Source organism: Folsomia candida, unplaced genomic scaffold (assembly GCF_002217175.1).
Source record: "Folsomia candida strain VU population unplaced genomic scaffold, ASM221717v1 Fcan01_Sc006, whole genome shotgun sequence".
Lineage (NCBI taxonomy): Eukaryota > Metazoa > Arthropoda > Collembola > Entomobryomorpha > Isotomidae > Folsomia > Folsomia candida.
The window spans coordinates 1,593,115-1,620,884 of record NW_019091198.1 but is presented as its reverse complement, the minus strand read 5'-3'; the positions used below and the strand labels follow the sequence as shown (position 1 = coordinate 1,620,884).

General features: G+C 40.5%; 1 protein-coding gene across 3 annotated transcripts in view; it reads left to right on the top strand.

Annotated features, from left to right (window-relative positions):
* The window catches only part of LOC110850896 (teneurin-a), a 124,281-nt gene that overhangs the window by 82,806 nt on the left and 13,705 nt on the right, over positions 1 to 27,770 (top strand). For 2 of the 3 annotated variants that reach the window (XM_035852570.1, XM_035852569.1), the window contains 13 exons: positions 6,512 to 6,578; positions 6,800 to 7,028; positions 11,169 to 11,300; positions 11,779 to 11,973; positions 12,067 to 12,585; positions 12,762 to 12,956; positions 17,193 to 17,283; positions 17,376 to 17,494; positions 21,451 to 21,636; positions 23,275 to 23,421; positions 24,197 to 24,404; positions 25,927 to 25,953; positions 27,084 to 27,206. In XM_035852570.1, the coding sequence (XP_035708463.1) occupies positions 6,512 to 6,578; positions 6,800 to 7,028; positions 11,169 to 11,300; positions 11,779 to 11,973; positions 12,067 to 12,585; positions 12,762 to 12,956; positions 17,193 to 17,283; positions 17,376 to 17,494; positions 21,451 to 21,636; positions 23,275 to 23,421; positions 24,197 to 24,404; positions 25,927 to 25,953; positions 27,084 to 27,206 (2,238 nt within the window). The remainder of the gene's footprint in view (positions 1 to 6,511; positions 6,579 to 6,799; positions 7,029 to 11,168; positions 11,301 to 11,778; positions 11,974 to 12,066; positions 12,586 to 12,761; positions 12,957 to 17,192; positions 17,284 to 17,375; positions 17,495 to 21,450; positions 21,637 to 23,274; positions 23,422 to 24,196; positions 24,405 to 25,926; positions 25,954 to 27,083; positions 27,207 to 27,770) is intronic. The other variant, XM_035852571.1, reaches the window with a different exon arrangement.

Genomic DNA, 27,770 nt, shown 5'->3' with positions numbered 1-27,770 from the left:
TATTTTCGTTAGTGTAGGTGAGAATATATAAAATCGGTGAAACTGTATACTTGCTACACACAGTTTTTCACCAATTATTGGGGACTGTTTTGCAGCTCTCGGAGACAGACAGGCGGTGGAGGTTTAAAAATTGGAAAATGTATGCAAAGTTGGTTGTTGGCTCTGGAAATTGAGAGTGAGAGAGAGAGTGAAGGAAATTTACTCCTGGGAAAAGACATATTTTATGCATTCGAACGATGGCAAGTTGGAAAGTTGGACCAAGTGACAACCAAACCTGAGAACCAATGCCACTTTATTTTTACTGGGTGGCATATATTTCATTGCAACCAAAATCTGAGCATAGTAGTGCTACACTCGATGGAAATGGTTATTTTGGTGAAAGTAACGTGTATACGTATCTACTCTGGATACATGTAATGTACGTCCGTCGCTGAAAAGAAATCTGCAAATTCCTTCGTAGTCGTCCTTGTGGAGAAATGTCAGTCTATTTTTATTTTTTTTCCAACAGCAATTGTAACTGTAACAAGAAGCATTCTTTTTTCCCCTTGTTTCGTAGAGAACCAAAAAAAAGATCTCCATTTCATTGACCACTTGCTCATTTTCGCTCCAACCTTTTTAAACGTATGACCCGAACTACTGTTGTTGCTTGTGAACTTTCACCAGGCCGTGCTCACTCGTTACAGTTTCATCATTATTGAAAGTCATTCCAATCATGAAGGTCTGAGCACGGAAAGAAAATAAGGTCACCATCACATTTTCACAGAACTTGTAACAATTTATGCGACATGGTTCCGAAATTGAATTCAATCATGCCCACAACAAATAATGTGTGAGATATAAACCTTCCGCTCTCGCCAGCAGCCATCCTTTGCCACCCCATCGAAGTCATAAGTTTCGAAAACAGGGGCAGTGTAGCAGATTGGTCGGATGTACATCATCGTACCTACGAACATGGAGGTCACATTTCACATGTCCCACATATATACATATATATCGCAGGGAGAGAGAGAGCCTTTTGCTCCTCTGGTGCTGGATAGCTCGAGTTTGAATGGGACTGGATTGGACGGACTGTGAAAAGTTTGACCGTATTCGAAGTAGTAAATGGAAAAATTGAAGCTTAATTTGGCCTCGAAACGTGCTGACCAACAAGGAGGCAGGAACGAAGCGTGACATTGTCAACAGCAGGCTTATACATATTTCAATTCCTGCCTCGGTCGTTGTCCGTCTGCCAGTGTCGTCGCTACGTTTTCTCTCTCACTTTCTCCTTCAACCTTGTCCAATCCTGGCTGGTCATGCATTTTGTTGCATGTGGGGCAATCGAAATCATTTCACTTTCACCAATTCTCAATTCTCGAGCTGTGTGGAAAAGAGTTGGTTGGTGAAAAGGTTTCTTGTCGTCCTTCCATCATTCTATTCGATTAACTCCTCGTGTGTGACATGACAAGACGGGATGGCGTGAAAACACAATTAGTAGTAGTAAAATTCTAATTGAGGCAGAAACTCATTGTCAGTGCGATATATATCCAGTGTTCTTTCAATGTGTTGGATAATTTGGTAATGGGTTTGTTACCGGACTGCATTGGCAACTGGAAATTATTTCATTTATTTAGTTGCTTCATTTATGGTTTGCCTGCGTCATCAGTTCGTGAGAGACATGCTGTGTCAACTATTTTTATACTTCTTTCCTGCTCACTTGCATTCACTTACATACGTAGCAACGAAATGCGAGATTCTAATCGTAGACAGACATTCTTGATTATCTGCATCCGAAAATAATGCTAGATTTTTTTTTTGCTTTTGGCGATTGCGGTGGTCACTAGCTTTCCTGTTCCTGGCTATATTTATTACCTCCGGTTGGTTACCAAGAAGGTCGGTTACGTCAAGCGTTGCATTGTGCATTCGTTCAATCTCTCCCAATTATTCCCGATCAACGAATGACAACCTCAGTTGGAGGAAATAGCATGTGGGGATTTTCACATCTACGTTCATTTCGCTGATGCTAAACCGAAATTCCAATTTTAACAAAAACCTGCTCGTGTCCTGCATTGTTTGTGTGCAACTTTTTGTTTGTTATTTGAGCAAGGGCTGGTGCTTTTTGTGCATGGATGTTTATGTCGCTGGTGGTCCAAAAGTGAAAGTGTAGCATAATGAAGATGAGAGAGCATGATAGACGGAGAGGAAAGGGAGGGATGGGCAACTCTTGCCTTGTGTGTCATGAATATACATGAGGGTGTGCAATGCAATTGAGCAAATGTAGAAAGTGAGTGGAGTTGAGTAGATTCAGAATGGTCTCGTCCTACATAATGAGAAGACGACAGAACAGAGGCAGGCGACGTTTCTACTAATTGCGTGTCCGAACGAGATAAAGAAGCTGCTTTCTCTGCACAAAAACGCTCCTGTTACCCGCTATCCCGTGTCCTTTTATTATTATCTTCCTCATCTATAAGCAAACAGGGTCCCACACACAAGGATAACATGAAAGCAACTAAATCGGTAACAACAGGGAGAAAAACGACGTACAACTGTTAAAATCTCCTCGTTATACCTTTGTTAGTTAAAATCCTGGGAATTGTACGAGTAATGTACCTGGCGAGTAAATATATGTATGTATGGCACTAATGGGCCACGTTCCCCTTTTCTCTTCTGATATTTGAGTATGTATGCACTAGCCTGTCTGAGCTGTGAAAATATGCATGAAAATATGCTACAATATCAATTTCTCATTTTTCATGAACTGGAATAAGTTGAGAGGCGAGAGAGACGAAGGAATGAAATGGGTTGAATTCAATCCCTCACAATTCTCACAAAAGACTCAATTTGCGAGAGTTAGCACTTTGAATCAAGTACGAATGAAAGAAAAAACGAAGCACGAATTGGGCAGAACAGTTGACAATTTTTCTGAAATGAAAAAGACGAATGCAAAGCAACCGGATGGACCGGCGACGGACTGCATATACGTATCTATACATACTCTATTTATGTATAGCCATTTCAAAGTCATATCCAGGTTTTCGGTCCTCGTCCGTTTTCACTTAGAACTCGCAAGTACTATTCTCAGATTCAGAATACAATGAACTCTCAAACCGAACAAAAAAAAATCTGGATTGACGATGTCCGACATTACAACTTTACATGATATATATGCAGGGAAAACTCAAAAATGGGAACTTGTGCCCTTCATGTGTAAGCAAGGCGGAAGGAAGCATGTATTTTCGTGAGTGCTGGTAAGAAGGCAAAGAGGAGAAGAATTGGCATAAGCTTGGCACAGAGAGCAAGAGGTTAAAAGGATATAAAGTCTCAATTTCTGTATTCTTTTCCTCCTCTTCGTGAAAAGGCAAGCACTCTCTTCTGCGTTTTTCTACTTTTGTAGCAAAAGAGCCTTTGGCCTTAAAAAATCTAATTAGTTTCACTGGGTTGGATTCCAACCAAATTTTATGAGCCGTAGCAGCCTTCCTGTTTCTCTCGTAGTCTCGGTTTCTTTCATTCTTTGACTGAGCACTGCAAAAAAGTGGCAACAAAGGACGAGGAGGGAAACTTCTCAAATTGCATATTATTATTCTACAACCTATCTTTTCAGCCATCCCGTAGCCTGTCACACAGCGGACTATATGGTTCTTAATATGCATTATAACAATATTTGCCAAGATCACTTAAGGGCGAGAAGATGAGAAGAAAATGACAATCCTATTCTACTTTTTTTGCATGGAGGGCCACGTTACACTCTGCGTGCATATCTCTGCAAACAACAAGCTAGCCCAATTGGTTACCCAATTTTAGGAAAACTCTCCTCGGGGTCTTCATCTCAGAAATTTTGTTATTTCCTACCCGGCCTCATTTAAAGTCACCTAATTACTCGGGCTCGTCTGGAAAATGAGGCCTGTGTGGCAGATAATGATAACGCGAGCAGCCAACATACCATTTTTTGCCATCCTACTTTTCCTTTCTTTTCTAGATTTTCTCTTGTCCTAATGAAGCTAGTTCGTTATTGGTAATTATCACGGGCTTATTTTCTCTACGACTAAGTACTATATTCTACAATATCCCCGTAAAGCATGGGAAGCATATATTCATACATATCTTTGCTCACTTATTTTTTACCATATAAGAACCGCCATAGGGGATAAAGAAAGCAGGTCAATTTTTCAAACCGGTCTCGTTAATTTTATAGAGTAATTGTTAACAGTCGCATGCGTGCAATATAAGGACTGCAAACTTTTGTGGTCACAATTAGGACAAAATAATTGAAATAAAAACTGGTCTATTTATCATGTATGTGTTCCAGTGAATGTTCGTTTCCCTTAGTTCGTTTTCACGACTCAAATATCCTGCCACGACACGGTCGTAGCTTTTATATGTGCTTTTTACAAGCGAGCTACATTTTAACCATGTGCATACTAACTAACTAACTAGGTGCAATTAGGCACAAACGAGGAGTTTATTTTATTCCGGACCTAATCAGTTGACCAGAAACCGAAATTGGTTTCTATTTTGTGAGAGGTAACAAAAAGCAAAAGGGTGGACAAACTAGCTTTAAAAGTGGCTGAAGGAATAAAGTATCGTAGAATTTCTTGCACGTGCTCGACAACATTGTGAAATTTATACGCGTTGTTATTGCTGTTGTTGCTGCACCTGAAAGTCACAGGAAATGCGCCCCCAATGACACTGAAAAATGTTGTTCGGACGTGGCATGTTAAACGTTAATACGATTTTCCGATAGATAAGATTTTATAAGACGACTTGGTTAATTCACAATCCCCAAAAAATCTTTATCTTTATTTGGTATCAAATCCTAACGTTCACTGCAGCAGTACACATTTCTACTTGCCCAGAACTACTACCGCACAGGCACATGCTTTCCTCCTGACTTTCTTCAATAATAATACCTCGTAATCAGAAATGATCTTTGACAGTCTGACACTTGGCTTCACTCTTCCTTGCCCTTTGTTTGCAAGGTGTGTGTATATGCACTGTGTGTTCGTAGGTGTGTGGGTGGTTTGATGAGAAGAAGGTGGATCACGATCACACACCACGTAAATAAATATAAAACAAATCTATTTTCATGAAATATTGTTTGGCATCACGAGACTTTCACTTCTACGTTCGTACGTATGAGCACACATCACGAAGTGGGAGCGAAAAAGCAACAGCGCGAGGGTGAAAAGACACGTTGGGATTTGTTGTTTCTGTGTTGTGATAAGTAGAAATGATTTCGTGGCGTCGTCGTCCTCCCACATGGAGTGTGTCTATTTCCTGCTTGTGCGTACATATAATATGATCCTGGAAAGTTTTCCTCTTCTTTTTACAAACTAGTAAATACAGGGCTAAAAATAGGGAAGAATGGATATACGAGGACGAGGTTGTGATGCATGTGCTCCCCGAATTCCCGATAGGAATTATCTTCCATAAATTTAATTTGGTTGGGACCCAAGTTTTTACACTCCTCTTTGAGACAGTTACATGATCAAATCAAATATTTGAGCGAGATTCCTTGCCTGGCTGCCTCGCCTTATGCCACCACCTTCTTCTTCTCCTTCGTCTTCACCCCCATTAGTAATTGTACAAGTATATCGTTTTCCAATAGGGACAAGGAGAAGAGGATGTGATGAAGTAATAATCTCTGCATGTTGAACTCTTCAGCCTCAGTCTCAATAGTTGTAGCGGAATACCAGACTTTCTTCTTCTTCTCCTTCTCCCATATCTGCAGCCACCGACCTCGTACATTTATCACGAACCTCTCCAACTCAACCACGAGATGTTCTTTTACGCTTCGACTGCCATTCGACTGATAATCTGTCTTCCATCCACCCACCACCGACGGAGGACTAGTGTAGGCTGCACACTTGCTCGCTCTTATCTGCTTCTCCACTCTGAAAGTTGGTGGCTCTGCTACTTTCACCTTCTTCACCTCTCCCCTGTCGGACTGTAATCTTGCGGTGCAATATTTTACACAGGACTTTGGAATACTTTCGTAGCTTTGCCTTTGCCTCCGCACTATCTCCGCTGCGGTGACAAAGAAAATGGATAGATTTGTATGAGATTGTGCCTTGTTTTCAGTTCAATTATGTGGCTGCAGTACAAAATTACGATTGGTTGGGCAAAAGTAATAGTCCCATCTAAACCGTGCCGTAATTAACTTTAAGTTACACACACACACACACAAAGGCTGGACATAATAATAAGTATGTTTTAGTTTTAGATGCGTGTGGGTAATTAAGTTCGGCCACCAGGAGGAACATTAGTCACACGAGCAGAGGATGTAGCAATGCTGAATGTCTGATATAAACCACGATTTAGGAACAAATTGAGGTTCAAGGAAAGTAAAGTATAAAGTGATCGATATCTGGAGTCACGTCTCTTGCTCGTCGTCGGCGTCGTTTCTCCTTCTTGGAGGAGAAGCCATATAAAGTTGGGAGAACATTTAATCTTGCAAAGTTGTACCCGAGTGGAATTAAAAATGTCAACGTAGATTGATTTAAACGTGCAATTAAAGGTTCTTTATTTGATTCTTTAGGTTAATCGGAGGGCTAGGAGGGCCACCAACGTCTAATCCGGTGTTAACTGGGATTCCTCAAGCACCTGTGAGTAACAGTTTTTCGTATTTTTTCAATTAAAATAAAAATAAAATCACATGCGTATCCAGAGTATTTGTATACAAAGTCAAATATAAAATATTGAAATATATTAAGGTAGCTAAAATGACCAGGTTAATTTTTGGAATTGAAAAAAAACCTGAACTTTTCCTTCTAAATAACTTTATCCTGGGATTCCTTGTATAAATATTACTTGTTATGTTTATTAGGTGATTCTTCCCGTGTTCCCAACCTCTCAACCCCATGGTGGACAAGCTATCCTTGCAGGGAATGGGACGACAACAAATTCTCGGTCTCTTCAGCGAAATCAATACTCTCCGTCAAGATTTACTATTCAGAAAGACTGTCATGTGTCAGATCGTTGTTCCTGGAAATGTATTAGTATCGCCCTAATCATACTCTGCGTTGCTTTAATTTCCATCCTGATATACACTGCAGGTAAGCAATCTCTATATTTCATCATCCTGTGTAAACATAGTTACCAGATTCTCTTACTCTCAATCTCTCTCTCTCCGTGTGGACACTGTGTCCTCTCCGTATCGCCAGCTACTTAAGCATACATGTTCTCCAGTCTGTCCATCAAAAGTCTCAACGTATTTACTTAGCCAAGCCATCCACCGGACGACTTGACAAAAAATGGCAAACAGAATGGATGAGAGTTGATGAGTTTGGTGGGTGGGTTGTTTTACAACAAACTATATTCCGAGAATAATCAACCTGACCAGTGTGGCTTCATCCCTGTAAATCTTTCTTCCACCTCAGTAGCCCCACTACCACTAACAGCTCTTGACTATAAATGAGTTAGATAACCCGATTGTCCATGTCCAAGACGGAGCTATTTCTTTCGGTCAATTTACGGGAGCGGAAATGAGAAGATGGGTGAACATGATAAGGTGTTCTCAAACCGGCTTAGAAAATGTGTTTTCCCAGCTCAAAAGTGGGTCTAGCTCATGTTCGCTTCACTCTTCTTGTGTCTTTTTCCTTCCTTTACTTCCACTGCACCGAGTTTCCTCTTGCACACCGCCGTAAATGCAAATAACACCTTTGGGAGTGAAAATAAGGGCAGATAACAACAGCCATCCTCCTTTTTGCCACTATGAGTTGTTGCTGCAACTGTTACTTTTTTCCAAAGCAATTCCGTCCTCTTTCGCTCTGTTTCTTCAGGTGGTATATACACACATAAGACTACGATGTTACTACATACCGGTGTAGACATCGTCTTCCTCGCTCTCTCTCCTGTGCTGACTTACTTGTGTAATGAGGAGAAAGTCTTTTGCAATTCCATCACTATTTGTGTTGTCCTCGTTGATACATACATCAGTTTGTTGATGGAATAACCAACTGTGCTGATTGCGATTGTGGAAGAATTTTGCTTGAGCAATCTTCCACAAGTAAATAGAGACGAGCTGGACTGCGAAAAAGAAAATTGCGTTTTCAGGGATTCTCCCCTTAATTACGTTTAATCACAGAGGAACATTGTGGATTTAATTACGAAGACAAAAGCATGACGCAACCCGTCTAAAGAGTTTCTTGCCCTTTTCTTATGTATATGTATATGATTGCAATCGTGTTATCTACGTAGAAAGTAGGCAAAGATATTTCCTCAGTTTTTATAATTACTCGTTTCGTTGAAAGCATAAATGGTGGATTTACTCTTGGGTCTGGTCGGGAGGATCAGATTGCCGCGATGACGTGGAATTCTCTGAATAAAAATGTAGGATTAATTTTGACTTATGGAGAAGGATCTTGAGTAATGTTATGAGATTTGTAACGTCATCTTCATGCTTTTGAGGGTGCTTCGGCTGAATGTGCATGAAAGCAAGAAGGCTATAGGTTTTCTCTCCTTTTGCCACTGCACTGCATGAGAGAAGGTATTATTGCGTAATTACGACTTCATGCGAATTAGGACTGATAGTAAAATATAATCATTGTTGGAACCTTTATTATATGATCGTGCAGTTGTTTGCTAGCCTGCGTCGTTGGTTTATGAGGCCCATACCTACTGCTCCTGAATACTTTGCATGAATGTAATGGTATGGAGATCACGTGGCAGTTAAGGGTTCAGTGTTGAAGGGACTTTAAGTGAAAGCTAAGTGTAATTTGGGCCTCTTAGTATATGGAGAAACAATGGGATGAATGTGTACATTAGACTCCATTAGATTTACATATCAGGCTGGAATCAGTTGTAACGAGGTGCTTGTACGATATCGCTACCAAAATTATAGCTCTGATGCTCTCAAACTCGTCTTATACGCAGTTGTTGGTGGTGCTCGTTACGCGGATATCCTGGGTTTGCATTAGCGACTAATTTGTACTTGTTTAGCGAAAGACAGTAGCTGTTGCAGCTTTACGATCGATCCATGTTGGCATCAGTTATTCAAAAATAATTGCTTGGCAAAAAATACTTTGGATGGAAGAAATAGCCGATAATAACAAAAGGTATGTATACATGCGTGCAAAAAGCAACAGATATTGACGAAATGAACCAAACAATATTAACGTTAGGAGCTGCTGCACATGTGTAAGTATATAATAATTGGTTTAATTGTCTTTTCGACTGAATAAACATAAAGTAATTCTGTGCGTTCGATATGAAAGAAAAAATTAATACTGGTAGGAACGTCAAGAACATGCAATTAGCTAAAATATGGGGAAAACGTGTCCCAACTTATTTAATGATGATAACTTTATTTTTTTCTCTCTCTCGATTGCTTGCTGCTGTGAAAACTCAGAGTGGAAATGGTTCTTTATTTCTCTATTTCTATGTTGAGTAAGAAATGACTACAGAATTACTTCATTGACTCGAAGCCCTTGTAATAATCTAATGTTTTGCTTCTGCTTCTGCTGTGGTCTGCTCGATGCAAGGAAAGTGTCAGTACAGCAATCGTGCTATATTTAAGAGCAGTCAGTAAGTTGTTACGCAATGCACTTCGACTCACTCGTGTAATTTTTCTCAACTTTCTCCCCAATCGAAATGCGTGTTTCGCTTCCGTCGTCCCAGCTGCCTATGTGTATCATATACTGGGCCGAACAGCGTGTCTTGCTGCTAAGCCATCCTCTGAATTAAAACTGTTAGGTACATTCACAGACTTAATTTCTTACTCTGATAGCAATGGACAGGGGGACACATTCAGTCAGCAGTGGTGCTTGGGTGAGGATACTTTTGGTTGGTTGACATCTCGTCTTCCTTGTTGGTGGGTGTTCTGTTTTGTTATATTGTCGAACTGCTGATGAGGCTTTGCCACTCTCGTCAACTTGATACGATTGAATTGGAGAGGATACGAACGCTGTCGTGCTGGTTGGATGGAATGAGGAGACGTGTAAGAAGGATGTTGGTATGTATTAATGAAATGAATTAGTTTTGTCTTCATCTGTCTCCAATGATGCTGCGTCTGTGGCCCTTTATATCCATTGCATTAGATTTCGGGGCAGAAAAGTAATTGTGAGTCGTACTGTTCCTACTGCTGCCATGTCCTCTCTTTCTCTGTTGTCGTCGTCATTTATACGAGTATATTTCCTGGTCCTTTCTTTGTGTTGCGTGAGTCTAACTTTTGCTTAAGTTTCTTTGTCATTTCGTAGAAAAAGGAGATTGTACGTGACCCTAGAAACAAATTTTGAGAAACTAGAAGACGTGTAGGGAATTTTCTTGTGCGACGAAAAGTCTAGTTGACTTTTCCTCTCTTCGTCGTATCGCAGTAGAGTTGAACTGCTGCTGCGAGTTAGATGGGTGGTTGGTTTGGTCCAGGATAAATGCAATGGGAGATGAGTATGTTGTGGGTTTATATTCCATGTGATACGGTTTAAATGGGTGGGGTGAAAGGAATGGTTGGCTGGTGGTAGAAGGATTCATTGTAGAAGCTGGACCAGGCTTTCACTTCCCTTCTCTTTCCCTCTCTCTCTGGCGATTAGATCTTGTCCTAATAGTTCTGTGTGACACAAGCCTCAAACTTGGACTTGAATTGGATTTGGAGGAACTGGTCTCGATCAGCTTGTTTCGCACACACTTCACGACATCCTTCCATCAATCTTTTGAAACAAGCAGAGTCAACTCTCGGGTTGCTGTAAGACGACTTCTTTTTATTAAATCCTTGGAAAAACTTCAATTGATCAAATACTCTTTATTTTCTGTGTTGGTAATAAACTCGTGTCGTGTCACTTTAGCTTAATCTCCCACAAACAACATCATGTCTTTCGTTCTGTTGGTTTGCTACTACCTTCAACTGAGAAGGAGAAAGTACAAGTAAGGCTGATGCTCCTGCTGCCGGGAGGGAAGGAGGACGAGAAAGAGAGAAAAATGGCAAATTTGACCATTAAAAGAAGATATGGCTAGTGGATTGTAATGCAATGTCGTCTACAAAGTTGGTTGGTTTGGTTCGTTGGTGCAATGATGATGACGGTTGGTAAAAAGAAATGATGTTTTATCGACCACGGAGAGAAAGATAAGTGTAAAGAGAGGGAGGGAGAGAGAGAGATTGTGCCCACATGAAATTGTAGATTGTAGAAACAAAAAGAAGAAGTAAGCTCCATTTTCGTAAGTAATCGAATGACTTAAAATAAATTCTTTGTACTTTGTACCAGCTATCATGGGGAATTGCTCGAGGTATTCGGGATCCGGCTGCATACTCGTTGAAGATGCCAAAGTTTTGGCCAGAGGTGAAAAAAGTTACCCTGTGATTGATCTAACTTCTATGTCACCCAAAAGTAGTGAAGGTAAGAAAAGATTTCCCTCCTCGGATTTTCACTTTTTTAAACAATGAACTCCTTTGTGGGCTTCATTTGCATGTTGGCTAAGAAAAAGAAAAGTGTGCGATGCCCTGATGCTGGATATTCCAGAACAAGTCGAACTGCATATGTACATATGTAATGCATGCATGCTCTAGTTGGCAGCGTGAGGATATTATAGATTACATTAAATGGGGATCCACAATATTATCTGGATGTAGTAATCGCCTCGTCGTTGTCACCCGGGGGCAGATGAGGCGTAGAGACGACACGATGGACGTGGTCTTAATATCTTCCCAAATGGCCTCAGACTTTTTAAAGACAATGAATGTTGTTATGAGGAAGGGGCAGTAGTTTTTTGGCATAAAATAGTTGTGGACGATAAAACTTTCTTGTGTTCGGGGTGTGGTTGGTGGGTATGTGATTTTTACTTTTTGTTTTCTGCTTTCTCTCCAACTACTTCTAGATATGGCATCTCCGACAACCGTACTACCACCAGAGTTGACATCCCGCGACTTTGGAAGTCTGAATGATGGCTTAAGCCCCCTAGAACTGCTGTGGGGACAACCATTATTTCGCCGAGTGGAGCCTTATTCGTTCTGGACGTTAGAAGTGAACATGAGGGATAGTGCTTATGTCAATCTCAACCTTAGTTTCTCCTGTAAGTTTTTTTTACTATAAAACATGTACTAATAATTTATTTGTAAAAAGCTACAACAATTAACCATTACAACTTTGAAATTATGTTTGTTAGGGGGCTCCAACTGGGCTCTTATATTTCGGAAAAATGCCCTGCCGTCCATAACGCAACACGATTTGATAAAAATAGTTAAAAATGGAAGGATGGAACATCGGAATAAGAGACGCCACGTTCGCTGGGTCCTGCAAGAGCAGGACGGAGGAGAACTGAAGAACAATTTTAACAAAAGTAGTCAAAGTACAAATGATACAGCAGCAACTTACCCCCACAAACTACAGTCACCTCCTCTTGTCATCTGGCCAAAGGAACCTCAACAGCAAGGCGGCTCAACCAGAGGAAAACGAGAAGCTTACTCTGACCAAAGCATTGTCGTGTTCTCGGAATATCTAGAAAGTGGAAAGTGGTTCCTCCGAATATTCAATGATGATCAGATTGACCGCCGGGTAGGAGTGATGGCACAGGTCGACTCATCCGTTGAAGTGAGATGTCCACAACAGTGCAGTGGAAATGGAAATTGTGTACATGGGAAATGCCATTGCATCGAAGGTCACACTGGAACTGACTGCTCAAACAGTAAGCTTTTAATTTGTTAAATAAAATTATCATCATCTCGCTCTTCGTACTTCTGAGCTGTTTTCAAATAATACCTCGAGGAAAGTTTTGATATTTTGGCTGTGTGTGGTGCGTGTGTGTGTGTGTTTTTGTATATGTAGTGTTGTCTAGGATCTAATCACGAATTATTTCCACAGGCATCTGTCCAGTGTTGTGCAGCAATCATGGGAGATACAGTGGAGGGATCTGCCACTGCGAATTAGGCTGGAAGGGGTCTGAATGTGATGTGCCAGAGAACGAGTGTGAGATTGGGAACTGTAATGGAAATGGGGTTTGCGTCGCTGGAAAGTGTGTATGCTCGGACGGATGGACTGGGCAGTTTTGTGATTCACGTAAGTTGAAATAAATTTTCACCTTTCCACAAAATAAGTTCTTCATTTCCCAAACTCACTGTCTATCAAAGAGATTAATTGTTGTTCATCATTTCAATATTTAATGGAATGCTTTCATATTCTAAGCAGCATTAGACACTAGAGTTCTGTATATCTGCATATACACGTGCACATTTTTGTAGTTTCTAGTTTCCATTTTCAGTAGCACACCACTAGTTTTACTTCCTTACTCTATATTCGTTCGCAAGCATGTATTGGTGGGAAGGATGGCAAGTGAAGAAAGAGATCTTACCCAAATGATAAAACCTAAAGCTAAGGTAAAAAAAAGTGAAGAAAGAGGTTGCACTAAAACTGGGAAAGACGGTAAACGCTTTTTACGTTTGTTAGTCTTCAGAGACTACTTTCTCCGTCGCCCCGAATTCCGATCTTCCATTATGACTTGTGTAGGAAGGAAGAAGACAACTTATTTTTCGCCCGAGCAGAACTCACTTTCACCAACCAAAGTCCTATCCCCTCCCATCCTTTCTCTTTTCCAAGTCATGCATATATGCAGGATGTGTACTTTTAGTGTGTGCTGCTGGCTAGCCCATGCATATATAAGGCGAGGTAAGAAGGAGGACACACATGGATTCGCGAGTTTAGTAATCCAAGTTCAGGTTAAATGTAAAAGAGACGAAGAAAAAAGGGGAAAGCGGATTGAAGTGAACCCTTGTTACATTTAAAGTGTCTGCATCTCAGCATTCCGTCCATATCTATCCAGTATTTTAATGAGAGGAGGTAGTGAAATGCGCACATACTTCCTTATCTCCTCGTTCTAAAAACATAACTGCGGTTGGTATTTTCTATCGTCGGCGGATATCCTTCATATCCTCATTGTGGGGTTGAGCACCACCAGCACTCGTGCCGGTGGTGCTGAGTTCATACGTGAAAGGAGAATAATTAGCCTAGGTTGGGTTTGCCATTTCCCAATAATCATTCCAACGACGACGGTTTTCAAAGTTTTGCGGAAAGTGCATGCAGAATAAAGTAATGCAATTTGCGGTATTGTAAACGTGGGGAAATCTGTTTCCTACCAGCCCACTCGCTCGCTCAATCACTACATGGCATGGATAATAACGTAGTAGTTGGCACAATGGGCTGACTATGAGGATAGTTAGTTAGCGCTCCCATTGAAATCGGGCACTTTATCACAATGTAGAAATTAAGTATGCATGAGATACATCTCACAAATCATGGCGGAAATCTTTGACAAGGAGGAAGCAGCAACTGAAATTATATGGTATTTCATGCATTGCATGTATATCCATGTATACATTTATATATTGTAGAAATATCTGGTGGCGAAGAAAGGAGCAGGGAAAGAGGGAAAAGTGAGATGATGATTTTGTAAAGCTTTTTCTCCACTTGCTATGCCAAGAGTGATTTCCTCAACCACCAAGTTATCAAAGGTTCTGACTGCAGCCTTAAAAACAGAGATGATCAAAGGAAAAGCGCTTTAAAATTTTATGGACACATCTCGTCGTCCTCTTTTACGGAAACGTAGTAGCAGCAGTGGTCGTGGTGGTGGTGGTGGCAGTATTTTTTCATGCAGACTATGCTTTTTTAAAACAAAAAGGGCATAACATGGTAAAAATGTTAAAAAACTGTGATGAAGGATTAGGATGATGAAACATCATGAATAGAGATTGTATAAGACAATGGATGGGAGGATACATACGTGACCTTGATAGTTAACTTTTAACAGGGTAAATAATAAATCCCTTCGTAGATACTTGGCTAAAAGGTTTGCCAGCTCAATAGCGCTGCACTTTTACTGTTTTGTTGGACAAGAGGATGACGGGGGACGTCCAATCTTCTTGGTTTTCTCGCCACCAAGAGCAGTGCTGTATGCACATGCCTGGACTTTCTCCGCTCAGCCAAGGCTTTCTTCATGTTCATTCATTCATTCGTTCATATGCCATTCATCTCACGTCCGTTTAAAATTTAATTAAAAGTAAAAGTGGCGCCTTTTCCCAATGTAAATTCAACCCATGTTCCATTACTACCACTACTTACTCGTGCTATATATACCTTGTCAGGCTGGTGTGGGACGTTTCCTTCCGAAGAATGACTAGATTCTATTATCTTTCTTTACTTTCTCCTCGCCATCGTCGCACGCCTGCTGGCTCACTTCTTCTTCGTTCCCTCTCTTTTGTTAAATCAGGCTAACTATGTAGAACAGGAGGAACTAAAAACTCAGCCTGGTTTCCCTGACATGGCCTATTAGCTTCCTCCTCGTCTCCTGAAAAGAGGGTACGCAAAGTAATAGTTAGCAATACCGAGAAACGCCAAGTGGTTTTTCTGACTCGTCCTCCCTCCGTTTCCATGTTTCATGGAGTCGTAGGAGAGCGAGAGATAAGTAGGAACAAATGAAATCTGGTGAGAGCTGGTAGTGGAGAAGATTAAGTATAAAACTAGAAATAACAGGAGATGAAAAATCCTATCCTTTCTAATTTTCCTTCAAGAGAGAGAGAGAGAGGAGCAGGTATTTTTTCTAAAATGATTCACCAGCTTTCACTCTTCTGTCAAACTTGGTTTAATTTCTCTTTTTGACCAGAATAAATTATTATGTGGGCTGCTCATCTCACATTTCCTTGCTTAGTGCTGTAGTATTATTATAACTGCTTATTCTAGAAAATTGAATTAATTCTTAAGCCAAGTAGCGAGGAGAGGGAGGGAAACCTTGAACAGTACAAAAGGGAAAATTGAGGTTCTTGCTGGCTTCCTCCTTTTAGATCGCATTGATTTAACTTGAGTGAAAAGAAATCGCGTTATCCCAGAAAGACTTGGACTTCCTCTCGCCACCACCAACCCAGTTTTTGCATTCTTTTACTTCTCTTTCCAGTCAATTCCTTTACTTCTTCAATTCCAATAGACATTTTTCTTCCTCCTCTTCCTCCTCCTCCATTCAACCTCCTCGTGGAAATGGGACTGAATGAATGAGTGGCATTCTTCGTCTTCTGCCATCATCCGTGCTATTTCTCTTTCTCAAGTGTTATGACTCTTGTTTTCACCACAAAAGTTTATTTTGGCATGAATCCTTTGTCTTTTAAAACGTCATGATTTTCGTTATTGAAATCAACCCTACTTATTTATTGATTATTCTACTGCCAACCACCATGTCAGCATTCAGTGGGCCTCACGTACTTCACGGAATGACAGGCTTATGCATAACCTAGCCTTTCAATTTTTGGAACGAGTTATTGATTTCTCGTTTTTAGTTCAGAGGATGCAAAATAGGAACGAAACACAATTCTCAAAATATTAATGGTGGTGGTGGTGAGAAAATTTGCTGAAATGTTGAGGAGCTAAAGACGAAACAACGGAGAATTACTTTTATTCAGTTTTATCAGCAACAGTTGAACTGGGCCAAGTACAACGTCCTAAAGTTTAAAATTGCGTCTAATAAAGAGAAGTTTTTTGTAGGTATGAATTAATAAAAATGTAGCCTATTAACTCTGCCTGGTTTGTGCAGAAGCAGAACTTGCTTATGCAATGGATATCTAAAATACTCTCATTTATACGAGTCATTCGCCGCCTTTCATTTAATGGTGTAAAAGTAACCCCATGCAATCTTAAATTACGATTCTTAATTGAGTGTATTAATTGTGGTTTGCCTGCTCTTGTGTTGGAATATGAATCAGTGGTGCATTCTTGAGAAAGTGGCACAAGTTGATGTACAAATATTTATTAGCCTCGTGTTGACTTTGTAAGTCGGAACAGATTGGGTGATAGAATGACGGTTTGGTTACTCAAAGACTCGATCCTGGTGGTCATTATGTGGCAGTAGCTGATTCGCACACTATAATTACAGAGCACGTCAAGCTTCCTCCTCAGTTTGTAATGTTTCGCCTCAAATTATTGTGTTGAACGAGTGAGTGATGAATGATGATCTGAACAAGAAAATTACAGGGAAGGAACATGCCGGCTCATTTGCTTACCAATAATACCAACAAATTTTCACTAGTTTCTGCTCTTCCGGTGATTTCCCACAACAAGCATGCGAATTATTGCGAATTTAATTAAATATTATTTTCGTCACAAACCTTTTCTGAAACAAGCATACAATTTTGGTTACGTAGGTTTATAACCATCTTTCATTATAAAGGATTAAATTGGGGAAATGAAAATATAGTGTTTTTACTCTTGTGTTTGTTTGTTGTTGTACCCTTATTTGAATACGTGCTTTATCTGTAGGTAACTGTGCAGACCCGACTTGTTCAACCCATGGAATTTGTATCAATGGAAGATGTTCATGCAATGAAGGCTGGGTAGGAATGTTTTGCAAGTAAGTCCTTTCTCCATGTTGATATTTTATGCAATGCATTTCAATCTATAAGTTTGTGTCCATGTTGATATTTACCATACCTCACTTTTCAGTGTCCCGGATAGTCTTCTGGCCAAATGCATACCTGACTGCTCTTCAAGAGGGGATTTCGACGCTGCGAGTGGTAGGTGCATCTGCCGAAAGCCATTCGCCGGTCCAGCTTGCATGGAAGGTAAGAGGAAAAAACTAAATCCATCTATGCAACAAAATATAAGCGATCGTGGTATTCGTGGTAGAAACGTCTACGGATAAGTGGCCCGAGTATAGCTTACACACATTATAGTGCTACTTCGAATGTAATGTGAATGCGTGTGTGTGTGTGAAGACGGAGAAAGAGGGAGGAAGAAGAAGAAGAAGGGAGCGAGAATGTGCATGTGTGTAGAAACGTTGATGTTGAAGGGAGAAATCTGCAGGAGAATAAACGGAGAAGAAAAGTGGGAATAATTTATGACAAGAGTTGATGATGAGATGAGATGCAATGCTGTTGGGTACCGGTCTTGCCACTCCTCCTCTTCCTTCTGCTGCTGCTGTTTCAGCCGTTATGCAGCCGCTGTAATCTTGAAGCCATGTATGAATGAACGTGTACATAATGGATTTTAAGAGGGAGTAAAGGCAGGGACTTTTTTCTTGACTTGAATTGGATTGGTGGTGACCTTTATCTTGCTCGTCATCGGATCCATGCGACCTGGCAAAGCAAACCATGTGCTCATGTTAAAATAACTTCCTTCCCTCCAGCCTATTTCCGGAGCTCCCCTTTCATCTGCTGAAAAAGTGAAAGTGCAGTTGTTGGAGTTGGTAGTGGTGGCGATAGTTCGGGATGGGGGGAAAGTTTTAGTTTCGTTTGGATGGGAATAAGAAAAGCCATCATTTTCTTCTTATAATTCTGGCGGAAACCTTGTTTATGTCGAAGCCCTTTCTTTGTGTTTCACCCATCCATCCAATGTTATGTCGATGATACGATGCTCTTTATGGGCTTTAACTTCTTTCATCGGAGGATGATACAAGACCTGAATTTCTAATATATTTTTTCCTTCCTCTAACTGCTTCTCTACGACTCCCACACCCTGCATGGCTCCTGCTGCTGGGTAATCGTGGGTTTTATTATTTTGCACTTTTTGCTGCACTTTCCCTTCAAATTTCCAAATTGTAGTTAGTAGTCGTCGTCGTCGTATCCTTCTCCTGTTTCGACGGGTTAAGGTGTTTTTCAATTACGTAGTTTAAATATGCTACTATTTAGTATGTGCAGAGTGCATTGCTCACATAAGGAAATTTTGGGCGACTTCTTGTGCTCCATTTTTATAGCACCCACCACCCAAACCAAACCCAACTATGAATGAATATCTACAGCACGTGGTGATTTTTTATACATAATTGTATCCTCCTCCTGGATGAAACTATTACATTTTGCTTTTACTCCCCCATTGTGTCAAACACACTTTTGACTCATGAACACATAACCAGATACACCGTCACACACATAGTGCTCTGAATTGCATTCCACCTCTTTCACTTGCCACCAAAGTGCACATTGTAAAGCCAGTAATGCATACTTTAAGTCATCTCCTCCACCGCGACGAGGGTCAGAGACTCAATCTTGACTTGTTCGTGCCTTCTCTCTCCTACGACTGCTCACGGTTTAGCGAACGACGTCATAACTCCAAACATAAAGCACATCATAAGGCATGATTTAGAATTCATGAATTTTTCTGCCTCACCAAACATACTTGAGCAACATGCACACACATTCAACAGGGACGAACGGACGGATGGATGAATAGGGATGCATACGAAGTGAGTATATTACTCTAAATTTTAGTGCTGAGGATGTAAACTAAAAGAATTTTTATTTCTACTCCTGGGATCCTCTATTATTTTAATGGGGGCTATTGTGATAAGAAATACTTAGCCAGCTAGTTATATACATAGCGAGTGGTATGCAACAAATAAATTCCATGACCATTTTCGCACACACAAAGGATTCGCAACTTTGTCGTGACTCATCTAATTATTTGTATTCATCCAAGAGCGAGAGAATATTTGCAGCCTGTTTACTGCTTACTTTTTGAGTGGTAGGCACTAATAATGGAAAATGGAGTTGGTTGGCACAACTTTTTATTACGCTGCTGCATTAACTACTATACTTACTCTCTGTAAGATGAAAACGATGCACTATTCCTGCTGCATACTACCACTTCCACCGGTAGTAGTCGTCGTCGCCCGTGGTTTAGTTTAGTTGGCTCGTTGCCGTAAGGAGAGAGAGAGAGGAGAGAGAATGCTATAAAAGGAAACTTTAAGTTTCATTCGCCGCTTAATAAATGATCCATCCAAGATCGTTATACAGTGCAGAGAACGAGCTGTCATTCCACTTTGGTGGAAGGTAGTAAAAAGCAAGTTGTGATGTTGTAAAAGAGCAGTTGATTTTATTTCCTCCTCTGCTTTCTCCCCTTGCAAATTCTCGTGACCCTTTTCATTACACAATTTTATGTCAAATCTTACCCACCGTATAGGATCCGTCATTAATTTGCTCCTCTGCAAGGAATGGTCTTATTTATTCTCACACCTCCACAAAATGCTTTGCAACAATGTCTGAGTACGTTGTGTGTGTGTGTTTTTTTAAGTTTAAGTATTATGAAGTAATCAGTTTAAAGGATGAGAAAACAACTCACTTTTTATCACACTGAGATATAGAGTCGTGAAGAAAAATCTAGGTTGGTTGGTTTAGACGAGGTTAAGTGACACACAGACCAAGCGACAACACGACAGTATTACATGCACAAAGTTCACATGTTGGGTTAGGAAATTGTAGTTACAAAGACCAAGAGTAGGAATTGTTCTGTGAAAACGGAGGGTAGTTGTGGACGGGCGAACATGGGAGCCGATGAGAGAGCGGAGAGAGTGAAAGTAGTTGAGGCACAAGTGGATAGGAAGGTGAAAGTGAAAAGGTAATTGCATTGCATCCATTCTTTTTGTTTCCTGTGTTGGCTTTAATTTTATTACTGGCCTGGTTTGGTTTGTTTGGCAATGTGGTGTTGTGTAATGTGCTGGGTTGTGGTCCTCATCTCGCTCTCTCTACTCTCTACTCTCTCTTACTATTTAATGTAAAATGGTCTTTTTACAATTCCCCCGTAAAACAAAGTTTGTTGGTACGCTAGGCTCCTGTTCTCTGCACTATTGTGAAAATCTGACAGCAGGTTTTGGTTTACTTTCTCTTTTTCTCTCTCGCATCCGCTCCTGTTTTAATCATAGCCAGACTGACTCCCAATTGTTCAGTGTTTTTAGCCATGAAGGCGGGGTGTGGATAGAACAAAGTATTGTTGAAATGGGCACACGATAAAACGAATACCAATAACACACCACCACATGAATTGGAAGGAAGGAAAACGTATTAAAAGATCAATGGCGATTTAGAGGTTTTCTTTCCTCCTCATAAACTGCGAATATAATGAACGCGTCACCATTGTTTTATTATTATGAGGTGATGGTGAAGAAGACGCACATTGAGAGAGAGAGGATGATACAAGTCCAAGTCCTCAGTTGTCGCCCAAATGGACGAGATTAGCCATTAGGATATTATCTACGATAAGGGAATAAAAGTATCGGCGGCGGAGGAAATGGCGACAGATCGTAAACAACTGTGCAATATTGTGCATCCAGCGACCGGGTTTTGGTGGATTTTGGTTTTATTTGATGGGAGCAGTCGTGGTAGCAGTGTGGTCTCTTCTTCTCTCTCGTTAGCCATGGGGGTGATGAGTCATGCCTGTTTGGTGAAGGGTATAAATAAAGTCACTATTTATTTTGCTTTGATAAACTGGAAAATGACTTATCCTTGGGTGTGTGCCAATCCACATCATCATCCGCAGTGATCCAAAATCCAAGTGAAAGTCCACGGTTGACTGAGAACGCAACAAAGTGTGCCATTCATTCTTCGTCCTCCTTCCTCGCCGCTGCTCTCCACTCCGCTCCTCTATACTCGTCCTGGCCAAACACAAAGCAAGCAGGGCAGAAGTTGCGAAACCCATTGTTGTGCCGTGCTTGTTGTTGTTGCGATGATGATGATGTGTATGGTCGTTTGTGGCAAACTCACGGATGGATGATTATAATAATAATGGGTTTGTTTTTTTGTTCCAGTCTCATGCGAAGATTGCGGACGGAACGGTGTTTGCAATGAGAGTGGCCAGTGTGAATGCAAAGCTGGCTTTTCAGGAGACCAATGCGACGTGCTGGCCTGTGACCTCAGATGTCAGGAACATGGACAATGTAAAAATGGGACGTGTATCTGTGGCCTGGGATGGAATGGGAGGCACTGCACCTTACGTAAGTGGGGGTGTTATATATCTCATAGAATTTATTGCACTATTATTTATATTACGAGTTTCTGTGTTCGATTATCACCCTGTTTTCACATCATGCGATTTAAAACCAATATACCGTCGGGTACAGGACACCCACGTTGAGCGATATTATTACTTAGGACGTCAAGATGAAAATTTGAGCATTTGATTTCCGCATCCATAAGCATAATGAGTTGCAAACTAAGTTTTTACAAGAGAGTGAAAGTTGAAGGAGTGAAATCAGATGTAAATTAATTTCTCTTGATTAAAAAGGGGACTGGCAGCAATCAGAGAGAAAGAGAGAGGATGACTAGGCAGCCACCTCTCAGAGTTCCACCCCATCAACAAAGTTTACCCCGCCGACTTTCTCTCCTCGCCCTCTTCCTCTCGCTCCTCTTTGAACTTTGAGAATTAAGAAAAATGGCATAAAGAGCGAGAGAGAGAGTGAAAAAAATGAGATTTGTTGGTTGTTTGTATGCATAGCGTTGTCAGCCAATTGACGCTCCCTTTGTCCTCCCTGTCACTGTGAATTACATTTTCAGTGGCTGGTTGGTTAGCTTTACTATTCTTTATGAAGAATTGTCCATTTCAGTCAGAGTTTTCACTTGAAAGAAGATGAAAACTGAATTTCTCACTCAGAAGAAGGCGAAGAAATGAAATGATGTATGCACTTGGTGAGTGTTTTAGTCCCCATCCGAGTCATCAGGGGAGGAGGAAGAGGAAGAAGGTGGATGCAGTAGTTGTAGCCACCGCGAAAATTCATTATCAATTTAATTTAGATTTCTGATGATAGTTTAGTTTAGCTGAAGTTTGGGATAAGTGTATGAAGTGAGGATGAGAGATTCATTAATTTGAATGGAAAGACGTGTCGAGAAACCGAGAGTTGTACAAGTTGGTTTTGGTTCCACTGTTGTGGGGGCCCAGAGGAGTTGCATGGCGGATTGCTGACGAGACCGAGGATCTCGCGGCACAACATTGATTTTTCTCCAGATATGTTTTCTCTATCTGCGACAAGAATAGTGGTAGATCTACGTTTGCTAGGAAGCCAATTTGGCAAAGATACCATAGGCAAAAGATATAGTCAACAGATTTAAATCGTCCATTGTCATTATTTCCGCTAACTTGCGACTAAACTGCTACTTGTACTTGTAGGGACACGATGTCATGATTTATCGTGCAACAGGACCTCAAATTTTAACAGGAACTCATATTTTCAGGATAACGAAAGAATATTTGGAAGCCACTTTGAATTTGCCATGTTGAGCGAATTTTGAAAACCTCCCACTCCTTGGTCCCGTTTCTCTCCACTGCGGTGTGGTTTATGTTTGTATATAGTCATTTGACCAAGTGGGGAGAAAACAAGGAGTTTTTATTGCTTATTACTTTACTACTCGCAAGGATAGTCGACTCGACGGTGTCTCTGTCTCTCCGTAATATTGTTTCTACTCTGATATTTAGATATTTACTTACTTTGTGTGAAGTGATTTCACCATTTTACCATTTTCACCAGCAACAACATTGGGCATTGCTCAGTTCATCCCATCCATTGAATGAAACTCGTTCCATGTAACCCACACACGGACACGATGCATAAGTTGATATTATTTGTATTTGTTTTCAGCCGGGTGTCCAAATTCTTGCAGTCATCATGGTTCATGCATTATGCAAGACAATCGGTATCTCTGCAAATGCTCCAACTCCTGGGCTGGGGAGGACTGTTCCATCCGCCTGGAAACCAATTGCTCCGATGATATAGATAATGATGACGGTGAGATTTTCATTCTCATTTTTATTTTCATGCTGATACTTCTCTCCACAAACTTTGCATCCTGCATTCTGTTCTCCTACACATTACACGGCTGCTTTTATCGTTATTCTATTCCAACCCAATCCTTGCCCATTTTTCATCCTTCGTCCACATCCTTCCTCATAATACATGCAACTCTCGTTCTATATCTGCCTCGGCCAAGGTGCTTCCTCTTTCCCTCGCTCTCTTTCTCTCCTACTCTACATACCGCGACTACCAACACCAACGACGTGGAGAAAAAGTGTCCATATTTCCCTCTGTTTCAAACCTGATCACCACTATTATACTGCCGCAGAAGTATTTTTTCCTACCTTTTACCAACCACTGCACATGTGGAATATATATTCCAGATGCTAAAAGCATACGATGCTGCATACCACCCTAATAACTCTCAGTCTTGTGCTCGACCTTTGCCCAAAATCAATCAAATTCTGGACCCCCCTCTCTATTTTCCCCACATGTTACACTTCTAAATTGGTTATGGTGGTTGTGGATGGATGGAGAAATGCATCTCATCACTCATGCCTGCATTTAGAAGATGGTGTGATGGGTGAAAGTTGGGGATAACTAATGGCTCCTACGTTTACTTTTCTACGTCCATACACTGCTTTTATACTACTGCAACAATACTTACTTCCTCCCAAAAAAGTCTTTCCCTGCTTTTGCCCTGGCCTGAGAATACGAGTACGAATGCAGTGCTTTCCCATACAAGAAGCTTAATTTCTTTTGTGCACAGATGGGATGTCGGACTGTTCTGACAGTGAGTGTTGCGATGACCAGAAATGCAAAGACCACCTCATGTGCATGACGGCGAGTGATCCGGTGGAGGTCCTGTTACGAAAACAGCCTCCCTCCGTCACCTCCTCCTTCTTCCAACGAGTAAAATTTCTCATTGAGGAAAACAGCGTTCAGAGCTACGCTAATAAAGATGAGTACTCGGAAAGGTAATGAAGAGTTTACTTGTTGTTTCCATTGATGTTGTAATACTGCTCGTTTCGTGTACAATTTGTATTTAATAATAATGGTGCAAAGGCACACAGTTTATAGGGAACTAGTCCCGCCTAGGATTAGAATCTTTGTGTTTTACAATTCTGATAGGAGACTACGAGAGTTTGTAGGTTTTTTTACTATGTAGCCACGCATAGAGACATAAAATCAGTCAGTCAGTCAGTTACAATTAGGCATTTACAATATATAGTTATCTGAGGAGCAGTGGATAACCTTTGATAGGGAAATATCTTTACAATCAATCTCTAAATCACTCTTTCTCTCCGTCTTTCTAAATTCGGAATGGCTTAACTTGACTTGAAATAATTATTGACTGCACTTGACACTGTTTTCTGAAACCACCTCGCGTCCCTTCTCTAGGGATTTTAATTACGAGGTGGTAGTGGAGGTCTATTGGTGTTATATGTCGTCTAAATTCCTATATGTTTATATGTGTACATTTATATGTGTGTATGTATTTGTGTTGTTTGTTCTAAATGGGAGAAGAGAATTAAGGGTTGGGAAGACGAAACACTTGAATTCCATCCAGTAAACAGTAGCCTAACACATAGTGAGAGTAGTCGAGTAGGAAAATGATGAGATGATTAATAACAATTAGAGGAAACTGTTGTGTACATTTATCCGTTCGTATTCATGATTAGCGTTATTTATTATGTGTGTGTATATGTGTCCTGTTCCCACCGATGTGTATGCATCGGATGACGAATCGTGTGTTTATCTCACTCTGTGTTTCTCTCTCTCTCTAATCATTCATGTGTCGTTCGTCTCAACTGTCTTGTTTTCACTCCTTGCTTTCACGTCTCTTTCTCGGTTCGGTTCTCTCTACATTCTAATTAACAGAAAAGCTACACGATTTAATGCTGCTCCAAATTATAGACTCCCAGCCTTATTTTCTCTCCCTACAAAAACGAATCACTACTACTGTTCAGTTCTTGGCTGTAGACGATTTATGCCTTGTTTTTCATCTTGATCCCCAGTATTTATGCGGCACGGGTTGTCTCTCAAATTACTTTCAGCTTAAATTTATACAATTTTCTCTCTGATGAGCAATGTGTTAATGAAACTACAAAAACTACTACGAGGCTGAATTCCGCTTCGGTTTATGCATAAAACCCGTGCAGCATTAATTTGATGTTGTAGAATGCCAGCAATTTAGAATGTTTTCATTTTACTTGTCGTTTTTTCTCTTTCTCTTTTTCTCTCGCTAAACTCTCAGCTTGTAGAAGAGATCCACAATTTTTTCAATGCAGCAATAATCTTTCTTAACATGGATACATATACGGGGCACGATTTTGTAGACAATTAAGTAGTAAATACTTGTTTGTTTGTGACGGATGAAACCGAACCGAACCGACAGATTGATACGTGTAACTAAATATGCAACTAATTTAGCGTTGTTTATTTGTTTCTGATCACATCTCACTACTACTTTCCCCTGTTGTGTCCGAACTACTCCAGCTTATTTTGGAGCTCTTTCGATCCGCGGTAAGTCGCTTAATCAATATTTCGAAATGAAAAAACCCTTCCGGTTAGGACTCCGTTTGCATTATGAGCTGAAACACATGTTTAGGAAACACACTTGTCACTTTCACTGTACGTACTTTTACAACAACCAGAACTAATAGTCTCCTGACTATACACAAATTAAGGAATACATTTTTTTTACTACTTGAAGGCGCTATCCTACAAGACAAGCAGCCAGCTATAAATTACTTACACATAGTTAAATAGGGATTGAATATTTGTTATCCACCTTCTTCCACATTTTTCTTAGCCAAATGACCAATTTTCTCCCGCGATATATTATTCACTTTCATCATTCTTTTTATTCAGTCATGAAAAACAGTAGGATAATGATTTCCGCAAGGAATCGAGGCCTCTTATTTTTCTTTTTAAAAAACGAAGCTAATAATCTGAATTGGACTGATAGCTGACATACTTAAATATGCAAAAATACTCGTCTCGTCAATTTTTTTTGACAAATCATAGCATTTTTTCACCGTCTTGTTGTCTCTTTCCGAAGGAGAAAGGCTTTGATTATTTTCACACCTCACAAACACCTACACCACACTCAGTTACTTACTCACTCAGCTACCACAACAACGACACAACACAATCCATTGGCTTCTCTTTGAGCTTTTCTGTTGGCTCTTTTATTCACCAAAGAAACAACCAATTTCCTGTTGAGAAAATATTAAAGGGGGAAAATAGCTAATAAACTGCATTTTTACCTTTGTGTCCCTGTCTTTGTCTGAACTCTCCTCTCCTTCTTCCTCTTCCTCTCTCTCTCTCTCTCTACTACTGATATATACTTACTACTACTATTACTACTTACTACCAGTAAACTTATAACAACAAGGCTACCTCTCTTGTTTCTCAGTCAGTAGCAGACTATTTACTACTTCCACTACTTTTGTACAGTTGAATAGCTCTCTGCTAATAAAACGTATATTATTCAGTTTTACTACTACCTCTAGTCCTCGTACTACTATGTACGACTATGAATGTTAGGACAGAAAGAGTAATGTGTGACAATAATGAATGGATGAAACATGTTGTGTCATTTTTGTCTCTTCGCCACCATTTTCGTCACCGTCGTGGTTGATGAAATCCAGACGTGTGTCCGTCATCCGTGGTCAAGTTCTTTCTCCCGACGGGTTGGGAATCATTGGGATTCGTGTGAGCGTTTCAGACAAAAAGTCGCGCTTTGGCTTCACCCTGACGCGGAAAGGAGGATGGTAAGAGGATCCCGCTTGCTTAATTAATTTCTCCGTTTACGTAGCCAGGAACGGCAGCATTAACTGAAACCAGTCAGCCACCCACGATTGCAGGCAAGACAGGCCATTAATCAGACTGTTTATCCAATGTCATGCTGAAATGAGATAAGCTGGGTGAGGTTTGGATTTCCGAGAGGTGGGAATGTGCGATGAAAGGTGTTTATTAAAATCCTGCACCTTTAAACGGAAATGTTCGCTCTTTTCTTTCTCCATTTCCTGGTAGTCATCTCGCCACGTGATGCCTCCTCCAAATTGCATTTACATACCTGGACAAATTCGCTTTAATTTACTTTCACTCATGCGATACATATGTACGTTTGCAGTTCCTTCCGCTCTTCCTTGTATACCCCAGTACTGCCGACCTGGATCTTGTTACATATTTAGGTTCCTTCCTGTGACACATATGTGTGTACTAAATACTTACTAGAACTTGGTCTCGTCAACACAAAGCAGTTAGTTCTTACAAAACAGGATTTTGTATAAAGCAAACTTTTTTGTTGTTAGTACAAGTTGGGAATTTTATGA